Genomic DNA, 14,844 nt, shown 5'->3' on the forward strand with positions numbered 1-14,844 from the left:
AGAATGCAGTCTGATCCAATCCCCGCTGCTGTGGAAGGCGTGTGGCTTTCCCAATGTCACACAGGTGGCCATCACGAGGACACTTTAATAAACAATCCGTCAGGATAAAGACAGACTGCAGCACAAGCACCAGGCACCATCTACTAACTAGCAACATCTCATATCATTTCATGCCATGGCATTTCATGTCAAATTCATGTCAAAAGCAAGACTGGTCTACAAGCACCATCAATGGGGGCAGTCCCCCAAAGGATAAGACATACATACATACATCCATTTGCACATTGGAGTATGGGCAGGAGAGGCAGCACCTGAGAGCCCGAGCCCCAGGGTCAGGAAGACCTAGGTTCAAATCTAGAATCTGCTGTGGCTAACAAGAGTGGCAGCAGCACTAGACACTTATTTATGTGGTGCATGAGAGGCAGAGTTGTCCGGCAGACAGAGATCTGGCCCCAAAGCCAGGGGGTCAATCCCTTGCCCCCTGTTTGCCGGGTGACCCTTCACTCCTCTGGTCTCTCGGCAGCTCTGACTCTGAAGCTGCAGAATGATGCAGATAGGCACCGGCAGCCCTACGGCCCCACCCAAAAGTCAAAGAACAAGAACACAGATGTCTCAGGTGCTAGCTCCACCTCCAATGGCATTCGCGACTCACTTCTCCAGCAATGAGCACCATGAGATTCAAGAGGAGAAAGCAATTGGGATTTGGGGACATCTCAGACAACTTCCTAACAACTGGCTCTGTCGGGGCTAAAACATCAGGCCAGGGGCTCCCAACACACCAGCAGCTCTTCAAGCAGAAACAGAAGAAAGCTATGATGGGGCTCATGACTCATCCTTCCCACTCTGTGATCCCAGCCCTCTCCTCACCAAACCACATCTGAAAATCATTCTGTAAACCTCCCTGCTCAAACCCACTCACCAGGGAGCCGTGGCTTGGAGCCTACCTGTCCTTTCAGCTGCCTGATGGATCGCTGAATGGTGAGGATCTGGTTGAAGAGGGGGCTCTTCAGTGTCTCACAAAACAAGGTGAGTCTCTCGTGCTGGGAGGTATCACCCCGTTCATGCAATTTCATTTGTAGCCGGTCAAGGACCTGCAGGATCTGCAGCTTATCTGGGGGAGAAAATGGTGGATAAAAGCACCAGTTAAATGTCAATGGTCTTCTATCCCTTCCCTGATGACTCATCACTTTGTAAGTGAGTATTGTATACATACTTGCTGCAGGATTTTCAGGCATCTTGAACTGTTCTCTTCAAACAACCAGAGAAATCTATGGATTTGGGAGAAAAAATACATTTAATATATAATTATCCATACATGTATCTATTCAAAGACAGATAAATGGATATGGAGAGGTGATAGAGAGAGACACAGAGAGATGGATAAATTATAGAGACAGAGATGAATAAAGATAGGTGATAGAAACAGATAGATAAGAGAGAGGGAAAGAGGGAGAAAGAGAGGGAGGGAGGAAGGTCAAGAGAAGGGGAGGGAGAGAGGGAAGAAGGGGGGGGGGAAGAGGAGGAAGGTGGGGGGAGGAAGAGAGAGAGAGAATGCTTCCATCACTCACTGTAGGTATGTGTGCAGTCTGGTGAATGGTGTGGAGAGGAACTGAAAGCTGAAGTACAGCATTCTTCTAACTTACTTACATCTTTCTCCTTAGCTCCAAGCCCACAACACCAACTACCTATGGTCCTTCTCAACTAAGATGCCCCATGGGCATCTCAAATGCAACAGGTTCAAAACAAAAAATCCTTCTTCCCTCTAAACCAGTCTCTTCTGAAATCCCCTATGTTTGTTCAGGGTGCACAATCCTGCCACTGATATTGACCATCTGGGTGACCTGAAGCTAGTCACTTATTCTCCTTCAAATTCAGTTTCTTCATCTATAAAATGAAAGTGAGGGTTGGACCAAGAGGCTACTGAAAAATAATTCTATCAGGCTTCCAACAGTCTTCCAATAATCCAACAATCCTTCTGCATCACCCTCCGCACCCAATCAGGGGACAAAACCCCTTTCCCTTCAAGGCCCTAGTTCAGGCCCCTCTTGCCCCACATCTGGCCAATCAATGGGCTTCTATGATCCCAGTCTCTGACCTCTCTAATCTGTTTTCTAAAAAGCTGCCAAACTGATATCCCTAATTTAAAAAAGGGGGGACCCATATCATTCTACTAACTCAGTCATCTTCAATGGCTCCTTATTGTTCTCGCCGCCAAGATAAAATAGCTAACTTTCAACAACCTGACTCCAATCTACCTTCCTAGTCTGACTTCATGACTCCCTTTCATATATTTTCCATTTCTACACTGGTTTCCTATGACTGTCCTTCATCTACAGCCATAGTCTGGCCACAGGACTACAAGCTATTCCCAGAGCTCAGTATTTCCAACCTCTGCACATTTGCCTCTCCCAAGGCACTCCTCTCATCTCTACCTCTCAACATCGTGCATCTTGCTTCAAGAGTCAGGTAAATAACCCCAGTCTCAATGATGCCTTCTCTAATCTCTGCTTTTGGTCTCCTCTAAGAACTCAGCTTTCACTTCCCAGTATACTTGTTGTATCCCCAAAGAACATCAGCTCCTTGAATACACCAACCATCGATGCTTCTCTCTAGATTCCCACCACCTTGCCCAATGCTTTGTACATGAGAATAAAAGTTTTCCATGCTTTAATTTCTGTAAGCTAAGTTTAATTGGGGGAAAGGGAATAAAAACTAAGCCCTCTGCCTAGATATTTTTACTCCTTATACTCTCAAAATAAAACAGAACCAAAATACCAACCCCCCCCCAAAAAACTTAGTAATAGTAATGATAATATAATAATAATAGCTAACAGAATAACACCAGAAACTACACTGAGCACTTTTAAAATCTCATTTATTATCTCACTTGATGCTCAGAACAGTCCTGGGAGCTAGATAATATTATTGCTTCCACTTCCCAGATGAGAAAATTGAGATAAAAAAAGAGGAAGTGACCCTCTCAGCTAGTAAGTATCAGAGGCTGGATTTGGACTCACATCTTCCTGTCTCTTGGCCTGGTGCTCTAACCACTGTACCACCCAGCTGTCCCTAGCTACCCTGGGCTATTGCCAAAACCAGGAGCACACTACTATCTTTGTTTTCTATTAGTTCTTACAGCCTCACTGGCTAAAAACTTGGCTGAGTTCATATTCTTTAGAGTTAAGGTCAATGGACAAACAATTAAAAGTCAGGTGGGGCTCTGTCCAACCCAAACAGAAGACCCAAGAGTTTTCATGAACTTTTATGAACTCCTGAGTACTCTTGAGGGGACATTCATGAAGCTTGGGTCCCACAACCATCGGGTGATAGCTTTAGAACTACCAGAGACCTTTGGGGTCACCTATTCCTCACCCCCTAACTTTTAATCAATGAATAAACTGGGGCCCAGAGAGGATATACAACAGGCCTGAAAGTGGCAGTCAGGATTTAGTCAGGCCCTTTGACTGCAAGTGCAGAATGTTTTCTCCATTTTCAGGTAGGTTCCCCAAATCTGAGTGCTGGGACTGAGGGAGAAACTGAGGCATGTACTCAACAGTATGACTCTGTGGCAGCCCTTCTAGCCAACAGGCAGGGCTTTCTCTGCAAGGTGAGCAGGGCACATTCCTCTCATGCCAGACTGCTGGGCCATCTCTAGGAACAAGGAACTATCTCCATGGAGAGGCACATAATGATTCTGCTTCATGGGTCAACAAACTAGAACATGCTTGGAACATTCAAGATAATTCTGATCTCAAAGCCAAGAGTGGCTCAAGCACATCAGGAAATGGGCACAATGTGCCTCCTTTTACACGATGATCCTTTTCCACCTTCCTACCCAGTCTCTTGGAACATCTTGGTAGCTCAGTGGGTAGAGTGCTGGGTCTGGAATCAGGAAGACTCCTCCTCTTCCTGAGTTCAAATCCAGCCTCAGACACTTGCCAGCTGTGTGACCCTGGGCAAGTCACTTAGCCCTGTCTGCATCCGTTTCTCCTCATCTGTAAAATGGGATGGAGAAGGAAATGGCAAACCACTCCAGCATATTTGTCAAGAAAACTCCAGATGAGATCATAAAGGGTTGGACATGCCTGAAAACACTGAACAACAAAACCAGTCTCTGACACCGGCATATCCACACACTCAGGGGGTCTATTCCATGCCCCACCCCCACTCTCAGCTGGCTGTCAACTCATCACAACTAAAAGTAAGCAGTAAAATGGACAGAGTACTGGACCTGATGTCTGAAAGATTCAAATGCTGCTTCAGACACTCACTAGCTCTGTGACTCTGGGCAAGTCACCTAACAACAGCACCAGTGATTTTTCGTTGTTGAGCTGTTTCAGTCATGTTCAACTCTTTATGGACCCATTTGGGGGTTTCTTGGCAAAGATACTGGAATAGTTTGCCATTTCCTTCTCCAACTCATTTTACAGATGAGGAAACTGAGGCAAACAGGGTGAAGTGATTTATCCAGGGTCACACAGCTAGTACATGTCTGAGGACAGATTTGAACTCAGGAAGGAGTCTTTCTGTCTCCAGGCCAAGTACCCTATTCACTGTATCCCCTATCTGTTCTTTATGATTAATATAATTTCTTTTGATGTTCAGACAACCTGTAAAGTAGATACTATTACTATAATGGCCATTTTTCAGATGTGAAAACTAAGGTTGCAAATGTGACTCACACAGCTAAGTATCTGAAAAAGCCTTCACTTAGCCTCAGTTTCCTCACCTGTAAAATGACAATAATAATAGTAGCTACCTGGTGCAGCTAGGTGGCGCAGTGAATGGAGCACCAGCGCTGGAGTCAGGAGAACCCGAGTTCAAATATGACCTCAGACACTTAACACAAAAACTAGCCTTGTCACCTTGGGCAAGTCACTTAACCCCAATTACCCTGCCCTCCCCCCTCCAAAAAGCAAATAATAATAATAGTAGCTACCTCACAGAGTCAGTGTGAAGATCGAACAAGATAACACATACATGAAGAACTCGGCAAAGTTCCAATTATTAGATAAATGCATACCCTTATTACTAGGCTAGCATTTGTATTTAAAATTTCAATTTACAGAATTCTAGAATTAGATGAGAGGCTTGAGATCATTTAGTTCAACCTTTGAGTCCCCTCTACAACATGTAATCATCCATTCTTTTCTAGAACACTTCCAGGACCTGGGAATTCTCTACTTTGGGAGGAAACTGTAAACTGTCTATGCTATGGGCATGAAAGATCTTGGGGCTGAATGTAATGGAAATGCAAATTTAAAGATCTTCCCTGCCCCTAGGCTAATGTGCACCTGAAGCCTGGGGTGGGAGGCTTGTTTTTCAGTAGATACTTCTTGATTGGCCAGTGAGTCAATAAGGTTGTTACATTCTCTGAGCCAGGAGAAGGCTATATAAGCCCTGATGTGTAGCTTTGTTTTGGGACTTTGAGAAGTGTTCTGCGATTTGATCTGAATTCTGGGAAACCTTTGTTGAGAGTCCCCCGGCTTTGAAAAACCCAGATGTGGAAACCCAGATGTTGACTGGGTATGGATGTAATGGTCGGACAGTTTGGAAAGCTGTCTACTTGATCTGTTAATGTCTTGATAATTCTGTCTGTATATTTTGAAGTTTGGGGTGCTGACCTTTTTCCCCTGAACAAGGTAAACGATATATGTCTGACTGATTAAAGTAAGCTTGTTAACCCATTTTGAGTTGCTTTCCTTTAACAAAGCAGATCCAAGAACCTGTATGGGCAGCAAACCCTGAGGATGCGCTTGGGGTGCTTGCTGCTACAGAAACCCATTCTACTTCTTGTCCAGTCACTGTATCCCCAGACCTTAGCACGGTGCCTGTCATACAGTAAGCACTTAATAAATGCCTGTGGGTGGCTAACAGAAGGCCTGTAAGGCCATAGCAATCAATACATGGTGACCAAGTGCTGAAAGAGAGCTCACTGTGGAACCCACTGGCCTCGGTGAGCTGGGAAATACACAATAAAAGAAACAAAAATCCAAGCCTTAGGAGGTCCTTTTCATCATTACAGTCTTGTAAAGTTGGCTCCATAGAAGAACAGAAGAAAGACAAGAGTTCCAAATGTTTAAATGCCAAGATAAAATGGTAAAAACAGGAGCACAGAAGATCCTAGAAAAATTCAGGAACCTTTGGGTGTTTGGGATCTAGAAAGATGATTCTGACTAGAAAGAGACAGCCTTAGCACCTTCTGCAGCCTCTGAACAGAACCCTTCCTACCGCTTGCCTCAAACTCTACTTCCCTCATCAGAGGCTCCAAGAATGCCCAACATGGCATCTGCTAGCAGGAATCAACCGGCTTTGGAACTCCCTGCCACACAGGACCTGGGGAATTTCTCACTGAGTCTCTCGGGATCTAGAACGTCATCTTGGAACTGGGATTAGTCAGAATTAGGGTCAGATATAACATACCTCATTTTCATAAGGCATGAAATGAAACTTAAAGGACTAGAGAATTACAGTGAAACATCTTTCACTAGGGCGGCTAGGTGGTACAGTGGACAGACTGCCAAGCAGAGTCAGGAAGACCTGAATTCAAATCCAGCCTCAAACACTTCCTAACTGTGTGACCCTGGGCAAGTCACTTAGCCTTGTTTGCCTCAGTTTCCTCACCTGTAAAATGAGCTGGAGAAGGAAATGGCAAACCCCTCCAGGTCTCTGCCAAGAAAACCCCAAATGGGGTCACAGAGATTTGGACACAACTGACAACAACAAAATCTTTCAACTAAGTAAGATGGAACCACACAGAGAGAAGTCTCCAGGGAAATGCCACAGGACTCACTCTGTCCTTGGTCCAGCGCTCTTCAACATTCTCATCAAGTCCTCAAACGTTCAGTGAGCACCACAAGGCCATGTGAGACCCTGGAGATCCGAAGATAAAAAGTGAGCCTCACACCCTAAGAAGGGAACGTGTGCAGGATTCAAGGAGGTGGCACACAGCAGGGGACAAAGTTCTGGATGTGGGAGTGAGAACAACCTGAGTTCAGATCCCAGTGCAGACATGACCTCTTCCCTTCTCTGTGCCTCAGTTTCCCCATCTGTAAAGTGAGAGGGTTGAACTCGACAGCCCTTTGGGTCCTTCCCAGCTCTACATCCATGACTCTATGGTCCTAAGAAGTCAGCATGACGTTTGGTAGAGTGTGATTAAAAGAAGCCAGTCTAGATCATTTGTAGGAGGGACAGAACACATTTGGAGGTGTCATCTTCTGTATAATAAAGAGGCTGTACTAGATTAGGCACTGAAGTCCCATTCACCTTGAAAACTGTGGCCTTAAGACCTTGGATAAGATTATATATATATGAAGGGTTTTGTGACTCTTCAAGGTTAGCCATGGGAGGATCAGGGAAGGCTTCCTGGAGGAGGTGGCCTCTCAAGTGGGCTTTGAAGGGTAGGCGGAAATGAGGAAACTTTCCAGGCATGGAGGAAGGGATAAGCAAATTCTAATAATAGGACAAGAGAGGGAACAAATTAAAGCAGCCAGCCCAGCTGGCACCTAACAAGTAGTAATGAGGAAAGGCTGGGGTAAATCAGGAGCATGTAAGCTAACACCCTGCCTTGGGCTGAAACCTTTCCCCGTCCTCCCTCTGAGAACCTCTCCAATTTATCCTGTTTACATTCAGTTTGTACAAAGTGCTTTGTATGTTATCACCCCTGTTAGGCTGTGAGCTCCTTGAGTAGGACTAGGGGTTTTTTTGCCTTGTTTTGTGTATACTTAGAACAGTGTCTGGCACATAGTAGGCTCATAATAAATGTTTCTTATCTACTGGCCATAGGCTTTGGAGAGTCAGGTTTTGTTTTGGTCTTTTGGAGACCAGGACTTGCCCAGGGTCACACAGCATCTCGGACCAAATTTGAACTCAGGTCCTACTGACTTCAGGGGCCTGTGCCCGGTGCACTGCACCACCTAGCTGCCCCAATCCCACCTTGGACCCACCCCAGCAGATTTGACTAGAGAGGCTCATTTACCTCTCAGTGCCCCCAGGCAACTATCTAAGACTTGGAATACATAGGTAAAGAGAGGCTGGAAAAGTAAATATGGGGGAAGGGGACAAGCATTTATATAGAGCCTACAGTGTGCCAAACACTGTGCCACCTCATAAATACCTTATCATTTGATCCTCACATCGACCCTGGGAGGAAGGTGCTGCACATCTTCATTTTACAGTTAAGGAAACTAAGGCAAACTTACCTTGTTAAGTAACTTGCCTAGGATCAAATGGCAAACAGGTGCCTGAGGCTAGATCTGAATACAGGTTTCCCAGAGCCCAGGGCCAGTGCTCCATCCACTGCCCACTTGGCTGCCTCAGAATTAAACTACAATCAGACTATGAAACTGCCCAGATTAACAGTAGAGGAAATGGAATCCTTAAATAACCCTACAAAGGGTTGGAAAAAGGAATGGAACAAACCATCAAGAAGCTCCCAAGAAAAAAGTACCAGGACCAGATGGATTCACAAGTTAATTCTATCAAACATTTAAAGAACAATTAATGGCAATACTATATTAACAATTAGGGAAAAAATAGCCAGAGTCCTACCAAATTCCTTTTACAAGACAAATATGGTGCTGATACCCAAACCAGGTAGAGTGAAAACAGACAAAGAAAACTATAGACCACTTTCCTTAATGAATATCATTGCAAAAATTTTAAATAAAATACTGGCAAGGAGATTATAGCAATATATCACAAAGATCAGACACTATGACCAGGTGGGATTTATACCAGGAAAGCAGGGCTGGTTCGATATTAGGAAAACTATCAGCATAATTGACCATATCAAATAACAAAAACAAAATCATACAATATCAATATATGCAGAAAAAGCTTCTAATGAAATACTACACTTTCTCCTATTAAAGACACTAGAAAGCATGGGGATCAATAGAACCCTTCTTAAAATAAGTAGTAGTATCTATCAAAAACAAAGAGCAAATACTATCTGGAATGGGGATAAACTTGAAGCCTTCCCAATAAGATCAGGAATGAAGGAAGGATGTCCACTATTACCATTATTATTCAATGTTGCACTAGAAATGCTAGCTATAGCAATAACACAAGAAAAAGAAACTGAAGAAATACAAATAGGCAATGAGGAAACAAAATTGTCACTCTACAGATGTGTGAAGGTATACTTAGAGAATCCTAGAGAAGCAACTAAAAAACTCTAGTGGAAACAATTAACAACCGAAAAGCTGCAGGATATAAAATACATAAATACATATACACAAATCATCAGTATTTCTACATACTACCAACAAAACCCAACAGGAAGAGATAAAATAATTACAGATAATATAAAATACTTGAGAGTCCACCTACCTGCCAAGACAAACTCAGGGATTATAGGAATACAATTACAAAACACTTTTCACACAAATAAAGACTGATCCAAACAACTAGAGAAATTTTATTTGCTCATGGGTAGGCTAAGCCAATATGATAAAAATGATTATTCTGCCTAAATTAATTTACTTCTTCAGTGCCACACCAATCAAACTACCAAAGATTTATTTTATAGAGCTAGGAAAAAATTTTAACAAAAGGTAAAAAATATCAAGGAAATAAAATTTTAAAACATTAAGGAAGATGACCCAGCAATAATACCACTACTAGGCCTGTATCCCAAAGAGATCAAAGAAAAGAGAAAAGGATCTTTTTGTACAAAATATTTATAGCAGCTCTTTTTGTGGTGGCAAAGAATTGGAAATTGAGGTGATGTCCATCAATTGGGGAATGGCCAAACAAGTTGTTGTATATGATTATGACGGAATACTACTGTGCTGTAAGGAAAGATGAGCAGGATGCTCTCAGAGAAACCTGAAAAGACTTATATGAACTGATGCAAAGTGAAGTGAGCAGAACTAAGAGAACAATGTAGAGAGTAACAGCAATATTGTTAAGCATGATCAACCATGAAAGACTTAGTTACTCTGATCAAGACAATTCCAAAGGACCCATGATAAAAAATGCTGTCTATTTCCAGGGAGAGAATTGATCAACTCTAAATGCAGATGGAAGCACACTTTTCTAAACTTTTAAAAACTTATTTTATTTTTTTGTGAATGTTTTCTTTTGCCACATGTCTAATATGGAAATATGTTTTGCATGACTTCACATGAATAATCTATATCAAATTGTTTGCCTTCTCAAGGAAGGGGCAGGGGTTGGAGGAAGAGAGTTTGTAACTCAAAAAAATTTTTTAATAATTGTTTAAAAAGTTTTTTATATATACTCTGGAAATACTTAACAAAATAATATATATTTTTTCAAAGAATCAGATTGTGGAAGGCCTTCATTAAAAGGCTAAGGAGTTGGTAAGGCAGACTTGGTCAGCTCTGTTTATCTTCCTTCATGTCAAAGCTCAGCCCAAGGCCAGTCAGTCAATCAACTACCATTCATTAAACACCCACCAGGTGCTAGGCACTGTGCTAAGGACTAGGGATAAATAAAGGCACAAAATGGTCCCAGTTCTCAAGGAGCTCCCAGTTTATGGAGTCCATCCCCTTGGTGCAGCCTTTGCTCATCCCCCCAGTTATTAATGCTTTCTTCACTTTCATCATATCATTTGTGTGGAAGTTATGTTGCCAGACACAGCATTTAAGGTCCCTTAAGGGCAGGAACTGTTTTTGTCATGGTACTAGCAAAATCACAAAGGTCTGTTGAATCACAGCCTCCATGATGTGTTGGTTTGTTTTTGCTGAAATTACTTTAATGTAACTTTTATCAAAACTTTTTGTTGCAAGAATGGGTTGGCTAGTGAGCAGCGGGGAATATATTCAGAAATAGTCAATTTAAATCAAATGATAGCAGAAATGTTTGCTGATCTGAATTGAATTGTAGTATCACCAAGATAATCTGTGCCCAGGGACAGCCTGGACAAGCCAGCCTCTGGGTACCCTGCCCAGTCTGAGATTCTGCAGGGAGGGGCAAGACTGAAGGAAAATCAGGATGATCCTAAAATGGAATGGGCTTCCAAGAAGGCCACAACAACAATGAGCATTTACCTAGTGCTTTAATTTAAGGTCAGCAAAGCACTGCACATGTTATTTCATACCTGGTGATGTAGGTAGGTAATGGTAATCCTCATTTAACAGATAAAGAGGCTGAGAAATATGATGAAGTGATTTGCCCAGAGCTACTCCACTAATAGGAGTCTGAGGCAGGATTTGAACTCAAGGCTTCTTGATTTTCAGTCTCACTAGCCATCTACCGTACCACCAAGCTAGCAGGGGCTCTTTCTCCTTACTGGAGGTCTTCAAGGCTGGATGACCATTTGCTGTTGGACTTCTTGGTCAGGTTCGGGCTCTACGAGATGACTACAAGTCTCTTCCTACTGAGACATGCACCAATTTCTCCTAATTCCAGAAGGCATAGGTTCATAATAGGTGCCTGGTGCATAGGAGGCACTTGATAAATGTTTATTATCTGTTGAATTCTAAATCAGGGAACTGCCCTGACCCCATAGGTCTCACTTGGGATTATCAGGAGATCCTCTATCTAGAGTCAGAAGGACCTTGGAGACCCTCTCATCCAACTCCCTAATTGGACAAAGGAGGAACACTGAGGCCAAAGGTTCAAGTGACTTGCCCATTGCTACAAAGGGGACAAATACTAGAGGGGGTCCTCTGGACTCCAGAGTCAGTGCCTTGGGCAGGGCACCAAGCTGTCTCTTCGTTAACTAATTCTCAGAATCCTCTGCCTTAACATTTCATCTGAGTTGCTAACACATAAGATGGAGGCCTCTCTGGACCTCTTTTGTAAAATGGGCAGGTTTGGCTTCAAGACCTCAGTTCTAACCCTAGGATTTTAATACCACCCAATCTTCCACCCACCCAGCCAAGGAAATCTAACTGGATTTATCTGGCAACAAAGGAGACAGGTATTCCCCAAGGACAAAGACCTCCCTAACAGTGGTTCACAGGCACAGAATAAGAAAAGTCTGGGTGTGGGGTCTGGCCCAATCTTTCCCAATCTTCGGCAACTCCTCCCAATAGGAGGCAGGAAAGAGATAAGATGAGACAGAGAACCTGAAAGACACTGAAGACAATATGGGGATGCTAGACATGTCCGAGGCAAGTCCAATCAGTTCCTACTGGGAGAATTTGGAATAACAAGCTTTATGTTTTGGCTCTAGGTCTGCCCATTATTCCTGTGACCCTAGGAATATCATTTAATCCTTCGGGGCCTCAGTTTCATCATCTGTAAAATGGGTTCTTTGGACTACTTGGGCTATGAGGTCCCTTCCAACTTTAAATCTGGATCTTATGACCCCTGGGAGCACTCCCTAAATTCAACTTTGCAGATAGTCACTAGATGCCCATTTCGAGAGGCAGATAGGCAGGCAGCAGGTAAAATGGGCCTGGAGTAAAAAAAAAAAGGCACAGATTCAAATCCAGCTTCAGACAGTTAGTAGTGATGTGACCCAAATCAAGTAGTTTAATAAGCCTCAGTCTCTTCATCAGTAAAAGTACCCACTTCCCAGATATATGGTAGGGATCAAGTGGGTACCCTGCACATACTCAAGCAAGTAGACAGAGGTCAACAATTTTGTTTGTATATGAAAGATGATAAAGAAACAGCAGTGGCATAGACCAGTCCTCAGGAAGCCTGCGTTCTGGGGACCAGGGGATAGGGGTGGTTGGAGAAACAGGGTCTATGTGTTTAGATAAGTATCAAACAGCAGTGGGAAAGCAAAGGAGATATTTTAGGAACTTCTGGGATGGAAAGACAAGTCTCCACAGCGAAGATCACAGATGGAGAGCCAAAAGGGGCCCTGGAGGACATGTAGCACAATTTCCCAACTCAGGTCCACTGAGTCACAACCCGGCCCTTTTTCCAGGGCCTGAAAGAAAAACCAGAGGTTTGAAGGGACATCAGACGCCATTTAATCTACCCTCCCCCCACTGGACAAGAGGGGAAATGGAGGCCCTGAGAGGCTTCACCAAGGTCACAATGGTAGAAAGTCTCAGCGGGAAAATTTGAACTCAGTCCCTCAGACTCCTGGGCCAAAACACTTGCCACTGCACCAGAGCAGGCATGACCTATAGAGATGTGCCTCCTTACTCCTGTACCACTTATTAACCCTAGCACTCATTTGACACCTAGTGTATACAAAGCTACTTTGCTCCACAGCTCCTTGTCCACAGAAAGCAATAAATGCATGTGGAATTGACTTCCTTGTAAAGGGAGGCAATTAGACCAGATCATAACAATAAGCTAACACTTCTATAGAACTTGCTTTGTGCCGGGCACTGTACTGCCCACTTCAGAATTATCTCATTTGAGCCTCACAACAATGCTGGAGAGAGAGGCAGGTGCAATTGCCATCCACATTTTACAGATGTGGAAACTGGTAAACAGAGGTTAAGTGACTTGCTCAGGGCCACACAGCTAGTGTTTTGTGGCCCAATTTGAACTCGGGTCTTCCAGACTCCAGGCCCTGAGCTCTCTGTCCTTAGATCATCCCTAAGGTTCCTTCAGGCTGACTTTGATGACTCTTGCCATCAACTTCCCTACGCCTGGCAGGGATTGACTCCTCCTTTTCCCTCTCCTTCCTCTGAACATTAACTGAATTCCAGAACAAAGTCCAAGTCTCTCCTTTCACTAGCAAAGGCAGAGTAGGGGCTCAGCAAATGCTTGTGGTCAGTGATGGTGAGCCATGTGCAAAGTATGGATCCAGACGCTCCCTAAAAGCGGGTAAGCCCTCCGGTGAGCAGGGACACTGGAATCTCTTTCCCCAGGGAGAAACCAAAGTGAGAAGGGGTTCATCTGAGGTCTCCAAGGTCCCCACAGGTGGAGATGAAAACGGGCCCCTCCAAGCCCCTTGCCCTGTCTGGGTCTCAGTTTCCTCGTCTGTAAAATAAAGGGCTTGATCTAAACGACCTCCAAGATTCTTCCCAGCTGAGGACCCCCTAAGGCTTCCCAGCCGGGCAGATGCCTGTGTTACCCACAGACTCCAGGGCAGATAAAAAAGGGGCTCTGAACTCCTCCTCCTTCCTTCCGTCTCTCTCTCCCTCCCTCTTCCCCTCCCTCCCTTCCTTCCTTCCTTCCTTCCCCGGGCCGGGAATGCTCCAGCTCCTTCTCCCTCCGACTTCCTGGCCTGCATCGAATCGGAGCTCGGCTGCGATCGGCCGCTCGAGGCCCCTCCTCGGGCCCCCCAAAGCAGGCAGCAGAGGGAGGAGTGGGGGGCGGGCGAGGTGGGCCGGTGCTGACGTAGGGCTTTAAAGGGGCTGGGTACCGGGACCCGGGAGTCGGGGGGCCCTGCACGAGCCAGGGGAGGCCCGGCCACCGGGGAGGGGCGGAGAGCGATCCGAGGGGCAGGAACCCCACCCCTCAACCCCAGCCTTTCTTTACCTGCTGGGTCCCGAAGAGAGGGTGCGGGAGGCGGGCGCAGGCTCAGGGACCCGGAGAGGTGGGGCTCCAGGACTCAGGAGCGCCCCCCAGCCTCACCTGGGCGGAAGTGAGAGCGAGGCTGGGGGCGGAGCGCACTCACCTGGCAGGCCCTGCCCTCCCGACCCCCTCCCCAACCAGGGCCTGGGGGCGGGACCCAGCAGAGGAGGCGGGGCCCAGCCCGGGGCCAGCTCGGGGCGAGACTGGAACCGGGGTGCAGAGAGGAGGAGGGGAGGAAGAGAAAGGGCAGGGGAGGGGGTGCATCAAAGCGCACCTTCTGTATTTAAGTGGCCCCGTGGATAGAGAATTGGGCCTGGAGGTAGGAAGACCTGAGTTCAAATGCGAACTCAGATACTCTCTAGCTGTGTGACCCTGAGCGAGTCACTTCACCCTGTTTGCCTCCGTTTCCTCTTCTGGAAAATGAGCTGGAGAAGGAAGCGG

At 45.2% G+C, this 14,844-nt stretch overlaps 1 protein-coding gene across 1 annotated transcript in view; it reads right to left on the bottom strand.

Annotated features, from left to right (window-relative positions):
• LOC138164910 (inaD-like protein) overlaps positions 1 to 14,538 on the bottom strand; it is a 337,451-nt gene extending 322,913 nt beyond the window's left edge. The window contains exons 1-3 of the mRNA XM_069092869.1: positions 14,368 to 14,538; positions 1,214 to 1,268; positions 945 to 1,111 (exon numbers count right to left, since the gene is read on the bottom strand). Of these exons, the coding sequence (XP_068948970.1) occupies positions 945 to 1,111; positions 1,214 to 1,235 (189 nt within the window). The 5' untranslated portion in view covers positions 1,236 to 1,268; positions 14,368 to 14,538. The remainder of the gene's footprint in view (positions 1 to 944; positions 1,112 to 1,213; positions 1,269 to 14,367) is intronic.
• Positions 14,539 to 14,844: the final 306 nt, after the last annotated feature.

This window comes from Petaurus breviceps, unplaced genomic scaffold (assembly GCF_028583685.1).
Source record: "Petaurus breviceps papuanus isolate PSGF00001 unplaced genomic scaffold, PetGlider_PUasm1.0 207, whole genome shotgun sequence".
In the NCBI taxonomy this organism is placed as follows: domain Eukaryota; kingdom Metazoa; phylum Chordata; class Mammalia; order Diprotodontia; family Petauridae; genus Petaurus; species Petaurus breviceps.